Source organism: Sipha flava, unplaced genomic scaffold (genome assembly GCF_003268045.1).
Source record: "Sipha flava isolate LNK unplaced genomic scaffold, YSA_version1 1_pilon_pilon, whole genome shotgun sequence".
NCBI lineage: Eukaryota > Metazoa > Arthropoda > Insecta > Hemiptera > Aphididae > Sipha > Sipha flava.
The window spans coordinates 4,315,549-4,323,869 of NW_020272783.1; the positions used below are offsets into that span (position 1 = coordinate 4,315,549).

Here is an 8,321-nt window from a genome sequence, read left to right on the forward strand (position 1 = left end):
ATTGTTACCAGTGTGGTAACTTTTATCGTTAAAATCGGACACTAGAATTGAGATATTATATACTTATCTATGCCTATTATTTAACTATTTGATATTTATTCTTTATGTTATAGTCGGTTGAATACATGTTGGAATATCTTCAACGTCTGTGGACAACGTTTATCTATATTTTATAAACATTATTGTATGGCATAAAATGATATTAGTCTATGGTTTACGGGCAGTGCCGGTTAATCGGCTCTAGATAAAATATATGCACAGGCATAATCAAAATTTGCTGCCCCTTCATTTTTGATCTCAAAAAAAAAAAAAAAAATGTTTTTATTCACCTGTAAGCTATTAATTAATTACTAATAAATATTACTAAATGATTAGAATTTTATTTTTTATCATATTTAAACAGTCCACATTTTTATTACAATTTTAGTACCTTAAAATAATACATTTTCTTTACAAACATTTTAAAAGCGATATAATAATGAATCCAAAATTTTTACTTTTTAAATAATTTACAGATAACATTAATATTAACGTGTTGAGTCAGGAAATGCCACCCCAGGCTTAGGCCTGTATTGTCTATGCCTTCCACCGGGCCTGTCTTGGATACCTATACCCTAAGGCTGTAACTACCGGTTTTCCAAAATATGTATCTGATTTTATATTCAGCTTCTCTAGCATTAAACATAATACCAAATCAATGCTCTAGTATTGAGATTAAGAGGCAAGAATCATCGTACAAAAATATCAAAATTAAATTAGAAATAATAATATGGTACCTCTAGAGTTAAAACCGCGAAGTTGATTGCTAAATATTTACATTATTCTTGATTTACTACATCATATAATGAGGTTCAATTGATTCTAATATGGTTCAAACTTCATACCAAATTGATAGTCTGAATCAAAACTATAAAATCTTAAAAGAGTTCACTAGATTTAATAATGATCTTTTATACATTTTTAAAGTAGGACAGTGCATTTTATAAGGAATTTTCACTGGGCGACAAAAAATGTTTTTTTAAAAATACTTACTGTATAATACCATAGTACAATTATAGTATTACACATTTGTTTCGCATTATTTCACTCAATCTTTTAAAATACTGTCGACAGAGTATAATCACTGGGCGACATTTGTGTCGTCTAGCTAACTAGTTAAAAAATGAACTGAAGTAGGATAAAAGGATATTTGGTTTTAACCATTAAACTCAAAATGCCTGAACATACTAAATTTAGGTATTACATAAATTATTAACATATTGTATTTTAAATAGTTCATAATACACAAATTTATTTAACCAATAAAATGTGTATCAAAAGTAAACCACCACATACATAAAATATTTATAGCAATTATCAAATAAACAATAATAACATACATACATATATATACAAAAAATAAACAAATATAAATTAAATTTTGATAAATTTTAATAAATTTATAGACTTAAATTTTACTTATTTTATTAAAAAATCATAATAACAAGTAGAATTTTCTATTTTAAACAACAATAAAAAAAAAAAAAAAATGGCAATTGCAAAAAGGTACAAATTGTACAAAAAAAATTATATTACCATTCATTTTTGTATAATATATAATTATAATATTATAGGAGGAATACATTTTAATAATTAGTTTTATATTTCTTAATTTCTATCATTATCACATGAATATTTGGTAGTTGAGCTTTATTTGAAGCTAATAGAACTTTTTGAAATCTATGGTAATAATCAATTAGCTGCGAAAATGCTAATTGTAATAAAGAAGCACCCGTAGTCAGATTAGGAAATGAAGGCAATATCTCTTTATTAATCTCTTCCAGAGACATTTTCCAAGTAGATGTAAAAGTCTTGGCTAACCCTAATTGTCTTGATTCTGCATCTGTATCTCGACCATTTTCAGCATCTGTAACAAACTCCATCATTCCGCCAAAATAAACATGAAGTACTTCATCAACATAATCTTTACTTCTAGCAGATAGCTCTTCTTTGAATCTATCCACTTCAAATGTGTTATCTCTTACACGTTCCATCAATATCCTTAACACCAAATCATAATTATTAACCAAAAATATCAAACGATCCTTACGAGTGCTAAACATGGTAGCAAGACGTAAAACCAATCCTAAAACTTCTTCAGTTAGGCTACAAATTAATTCAGGTTCATATTTATTGTTTTCACTGTATGAAACTATGGCTGAAACAAGCTCAGCATATCTTCTCATAATAAAATGAGGCTTTTTTTCTTTATTAAATTTTGATACATCGTAATCTTTTACACTTTGAATATGTCTTTTAAGTATAAATCGAAATCTAGTTCCAATCATTGCAAGCATAGTATCCCAATATTGTGCAAGTACAGGAACTAAACGATGTTGACAAAGGACTTGGTAACGCATACTTAACTGTCCACATAGAAAAAGTGCTAATGCATCATAACAGTTTTCCACATAGTTCTCCAAATGCTTAATCAAAAGTCCTAAAGTTTTTCCCATAATTTGAGAGAAAAGTCCTTGAGCAGTAGGCTGATCTACTTTGAAAAACTCACAATCAAATTTATATTCACGACAAGCATTATCTACAAGAGCATACTGAACTGATCTAAATAATGTTTCAAATGATAAATTCGTTAAATTATTTTGATGAGGTATAATAATTGAGCTATCAATTTCATTAAGAACAGCAGCTCTATTTCCAATAGTAAAAACAGTATTTTTTTTTATTGATTTTTGAAATAATGAACGTGAAGTTGGATCTTCAACTGCTAAAAGATCATCTTTAGTAGCTGCTTCTTCAAATTGAAACTTCTGCAAATAACTCAAGTAGGATTTAAAATAAGTGAAATACACTTTACTCATAGCATCAACATAGTCATTATATATCTCTTGTACAGATATTGAATCATGGTTAAGCAAGAATTCAAACAAAAATTTATATTCAAATAAAGTATTCTGAGGTATATGATAGTTGGTAGTAGGTTTTTTAAATTTATTAATCTGATCCATTATGAAATGTCTAATTTTTGTTATAGCAGTAATTTTCAGTTTTTCGATCACATCTTTCACATCATTTTGCGATTTAATATCTTTGAAATTTTGTTCATCAACAAACAATATTTTGTAATTCAATACTGACAAATGTGTTGAAAACTTTTCATCAGTCACAGAACAAGTGGTTATGACTGATATGAGTGTTTCCGATACAATAACATCTTCAATAAATTGATGCATAAGTCCTTTGACTGATTGTCGATTACAGAGTTGTTGAGCCATAAATATTGATCTCTGTTGCAGCCTAGTGATTTCATTTGTAATATTTTGTAACTCTTCTTGAAATGTAAATAACACAGACTCTGTATGCTCTAACACATTTTCACAATCATTTAAATGTTTATGCAAGGTCACAATATGTTCCCCTGATTTAATGTATTTATCAATAGCAAGGTTTTCATGGTTTTTCAAAGCAGATTCTACTTGCTGAGAATAGTCACGTAGGTCAGTTTCAGTTTTGAGAATTTGGTTTAAAACACTGTCATCTAATTTAATGTATTTTTGATCCATTTCAATAATAAAAAAATACATACACTTTGATTTTTAGAATAATTTAGGTATATTAAATTAATTACATAGATCGAATTACATTGAGAAATAAGAAATTCATGGTAATTTTTTTTTAATACGATAAGTATTAATTTAAAATTTAACAATATATATTAACAAATAATTTTTTTTAGTTACAACTATCAAGACACAAAAACGTCAATAACAAATTATACTGATATGACTTATCAATGGCAATTTATATGTTTACCTCGGCTCGGTTATCTACTACGGTAGATAACCGAGTCCTCGGTTAACGATTGATAATAATATCACTGTACATCTAAATTGCTCTTAGCAAAGAAAATACTGAAGCCCTTTACAAAGCCCTTTCCACTACATACAAAAATAAATTGTAAATAAATTGTTAATATCTGTAAATATTTCATTCTGGTTTTTCTAAACCTTCCTCTAATTGAAGGCTAATAACCACAAAATTGTGAAGCCTTTACTTAAATAAGAAAAAATAAAAATAAATTAATTAAAGAACAATTTTAAAATCACCAAAAATGTTTCGATCCAAGACATAAATAAACGCAATGCAATGAAATTTGCAATAGGATAGTTTTGTAATTTTTTATGTTTTAATCTTATAACCAATTAAAATATTACTCTTTTGTATATAATTATACTTATAGTTTATACCTACATAAAATTATACGATAAGCAAATACATCTTACTAATTTTTAAGCACAATAAATAACTATTCATAACATCTTTAAATAATAAAATGTATGAAAGTAATCAAGAGCTATACAATTTGTACTATTAATTAATAACAAATTATTAATTATTGGAATATACACATTATATTATTATAAATAATTATATTTAAAGTATATAAGAATTCTGATTTAAATGTAATAAACAAGAGTAATAATAAATAAATATACGGATATACATGGGCTTTGAACTAAAAAAAAAAAAAAAAATACATGAGCTTTAATATATTATTTACCCGCGTGACTGAACTCTGTATTCTAATTCCTGTTCACAACCACATCTAGTTAACACTAATCACGATTTAAGATATTCAGGTTACTCAACACCCAATAAAAATTGGTTTCCAGAATGGTACATATCAACTGTTCAACATAGTTCAGTGATGAGGCACACCAATAGCGCTCTCGGTGCCAATAGTTATAAACTAAATATAAAAATTTGTAATATGGCTAAATATTAATAAAAAAGTGATAGATAGATAGATAGATAGATAGATAGATAGAAATTGATAAAAAAAAATCCATTAATGACCGCTATATGTATATTTCACATTCCGTAGTTGATAACTACTACCGAGCACCAAAATGTATGATACATTGAATGATGTTGAAATGATTCAATCTAGTTGTCACACAACTAGTTGTTTAACACTGATTGGAATAATTTATAATAAATACAATTCAATAAACTAAAATAGTTAATTTGTGAAGTTTACGTCATTCAAATTCATCTCCTACTAATTGCATAAATATACATATACAAATAAAAATAGATATTAACTCTTACCATTTTACTGTTTTAACTATTTTTATTTTTTAACTATACATTATAATCAATAATCAATAATCTTAATCATAATCAAAAAATGAAATATTATTTATCATTACTATTTTTTAGCAACCATATTTCTGTTTACTAATAAAAGCCAACATGTCTTGATGAATTTTTCCATCAGGTGCACAATAAAAAAATCCATTCTCTTCATTTCTTACAAATGTATTTATTTTTTTGGAATCATTAACTTGTTTTGAAATTACAATATTATCTGAATGGTGTTCAGTATTACTTTTTAAAGTATTTGCTGAAGATTTAAATTTATATTTTTTATTTGGACAACTGTATTGTTTTTGAGATAATTCATTTAAATATTCAAGTGAACTTTCCTCAGATGAATCTAACAACAAATTTTTAAATTGACGTTTTTTACATGACACATTTTTTGAACTTTCAATATCAGGTTTATAACAAATATTTGAATTTAATTTACTCGTGCTTGGTACACAATCCATATTATTTTCACAAATTAATACATCTGCATTCTTTTGTTTGAAAATCATGGAGTTTTCTTGATTACTTTTCTCAGTAATTGAACTACTGCTAGGTATCACATTACCAACTGCTGTAATTTTTAATAATGTATCACACATAGTTTTAAAAGTAATTAAATCTGGATCTTGATCTTGATCATTATTAACAGTAATAATATCTTCATCACTTTCTTTTAAATTTAATTCTTTAGATTTAGATGGCGGTGTAACTATAATATCATCTGAATCTGAATCCATATGTTCAATAGTTTGATTTTTAGAAACATCTTGTTTGTTTTTAACAGTAATAAAATCTTCATCACTTTCTTTTAAATTTAAATTGTTAGATTTAGATGATGGTGTAACTATAATAATATCATTTGAATTTGAATCCATATTTTCAATAGTTTGATTTTTAGAAACATCTTGTTTGTTTTTAACAGTAATAAAATCTTCATCACTTTCTTTTAAATTTAATTCGTTAGATTTAGATGGAGGTGTAACTATAATAATATTATTTGAATTTGAATCCATATTTTCAATAGTTTGATTTTTAGAAACATCTTGATGGTTTTGCAGATCTATAGTAGCTTTGTGCAAGAGAAGATCCATAAATGTTTGTGTATTTAATTCCATATTTTCATTATTTGATGGTAAAATATCCTTCTCATATTTTTTCACTATGTTTAATAGCATTTGTTCATTTTGACTATTTAAATCAACATCATTTGACTTTAATATATTTATTATAAATTTACAATCTTCCTTGTTTATTTGACTATTATCAGGAAAATTTTTAGTTTTAGAAGTATCATTTGATAAGCTGACAACAGATGACACCTTAAGACGATTTTTTTCATTAGGACTTGAACAATTTTTTAAATGTTCAGAAGAACTTGAGGTAAAGCTATTTAAATTCATCTTTTTATTGTCCATAAAATCTGTTCATATTATTTTTACTGCCATCAACCTGTAAAATAAATTTAGAAAATATTATACATTCAACTTGTGCAGTACAAATATGAACATGTATACTAACTGAAAAAAACTAAAGACTATCTACAATTTTACAATATTTACAAAAATAATAAGTTAAATATAATAATAAACAGTTGCATCAAACACATACTTCAGGTAGTTCAATTGAACTGCCTGGAAATTTTGAATGTAAAAAAAATAATAGAATTTTGATTAATTTTTTTTATATATTACTTGACACATATTTTCTATTTAAAAATTAAATATTATATAACATCTTTAATTATTAAAGAATGTTTTGGTCTTTGAATAGGTGGCAAATTGAAGGTGTGGGTGGATAAATCTAATTATTTAAACTGGCAGTTTCATTTTGAGTAGTTAGTATAGTAGTTACATTAATTTCCAATAACGAAGGATTTACTAATATTACTAAAGAAGCTAAAAAATATGATTCCATAGTTATAAATATATGCATGAGAATTAAGTGTCGACAATTAAAGATTTTAATTAAATTATACTAGTGAAGCTTATAAATTTTATTATTATTTGCACTAAAATAATATATTACTTCATACAAGTAAAACAATAAAATACTTTTCAACATTTTCAAAAGCGTTGGAAAAGAAAAATAGTAATGATAAAATATGAATTCATCACAAAGTTAATTATAAAATACTTCAAGCTCATTAATGACAATCAAAAATAACACTACTATATACTATACTGTATAATTACAGTGTACTGTATACAAAAACTGTGGTATAATTACTTACTGTATAAATTACCTTTTCCAGCTTTTACAAAAGAGATACCTAAAAACTAATTATTATATATTAAAGAGTTAACATAATTAAAAATATATTTTTGATTATAATAAACACAAATTATAAAAATATTATATAAAATATGAATAAAAAGACTGGATGAATATGAAAAAATAGATTTCAACGAAAAAATTATTATTTGTTGAATGATAAGCATTAATTGATAACGTATCTTGTAAAAATAAAAGTTAAGGCTGTTGGAAGCAGCGTATTTATTTCACGTTGTGGACCTAAAAGCCTGATAAGATTACGCATACTTAAAATTATCATAATTAAATTCTGTATAAAGATTTGAGTAAATCAACTTTTTTTCTAGGTTAATGTGGGAATCGATTTTTGATATTTGTTTAAAAATTATCTTTATATCTTATTTGAGTTTCTCAATTTTTTTTTAATTTTTAGATTTATTTTAGTGTCTTTTTTAAAAATGTTAAACATGATTCTAAAATCGACTTCCACAATAACCTAGAAAAAAGATCAACTCAAATCTTTTTACAGAATTGAAATCCGATCATTTGGAGTTGACGTTTTTTTGACAGGCTTGATTAGTTTGAAAAATTTCTTCGTTGGAACAAAATATTTTATTTCATCAAATGCAATGACTTGTGCATGCGCGTGCGAACCGATATTACCTATATAGATCTCTATATAGTCTTATTGTGAATTTAAATAAATTGTGTTACCTATATTTATAATTTGATATATTTATTGTTATGAGTTTTTACACATACTGTATGGTTATGCCGCAGTTATCTATGGGTTGAGTCGATACTTAGTACTGACTACTCGCAGGAGCCACATCTAACGTTTAGCTACAGACGTTTCTGTGCATTGTTACTCGATTTTATATGGACTCATTACTTCCAGAAATAATCGATTCTAGGTTTGA

At 25.6% G+C, this 8,321-nt stretch overlaps 2 protein-coding genes across 2 annotated transcripts; both read right to left on the bottom strand.

Moving 5' to 3' along the window:
- Nucleotides 1-1,580: 1,580 nt before the first annotated feature.
- On the bottom strand, nucleotides 1,581-4,105 carry LOC112682042 (vacuolar protein sorting-associated protein 52 homolog). The gene has a single exon (XM_025552496.1). It carries the CDS (start codon nucleotides 3,579-3,581, stop codon nucleotides 1,626-1,628), a length of 1,956 nt encoding a protein of 651 aa, XP_025408281.1. The 5' UTR covers nucleotides 3,582-4,105; the 3' UTR covers nucleotides 1,581-1,625.
- Nucleotides 4,106-5,216: 1,111 nt separating this feature from the next.
- LOC112682180 (phosphatidylinositol 3-kinase 3-like) lies at nucleotides 5,217-7,493 on the bottom strand. The gene is made up of 3 exons (XM_025552704.1): nucleotides 7,382-7,493; nucleotides 6,092-6,600; nucleotides 5,217-5,995 (listed from the first exon to the last, which is right to left on the bottom strand). The coding sequence occupies exons 2-3, from the start codon at nucleotides 6,564-6,566 to the stop codon at nucleotides 5,217-5,219; spliced, it is 1,254 nt and encodes a 417-aa protein (XP_025408489.1). The 5' UTR covers nucleotides 6,567-6,600; nucleotides 7,382-7,493.
- Nucleotides 7,494-8,321: the final 828 nt, after the last annotated feature.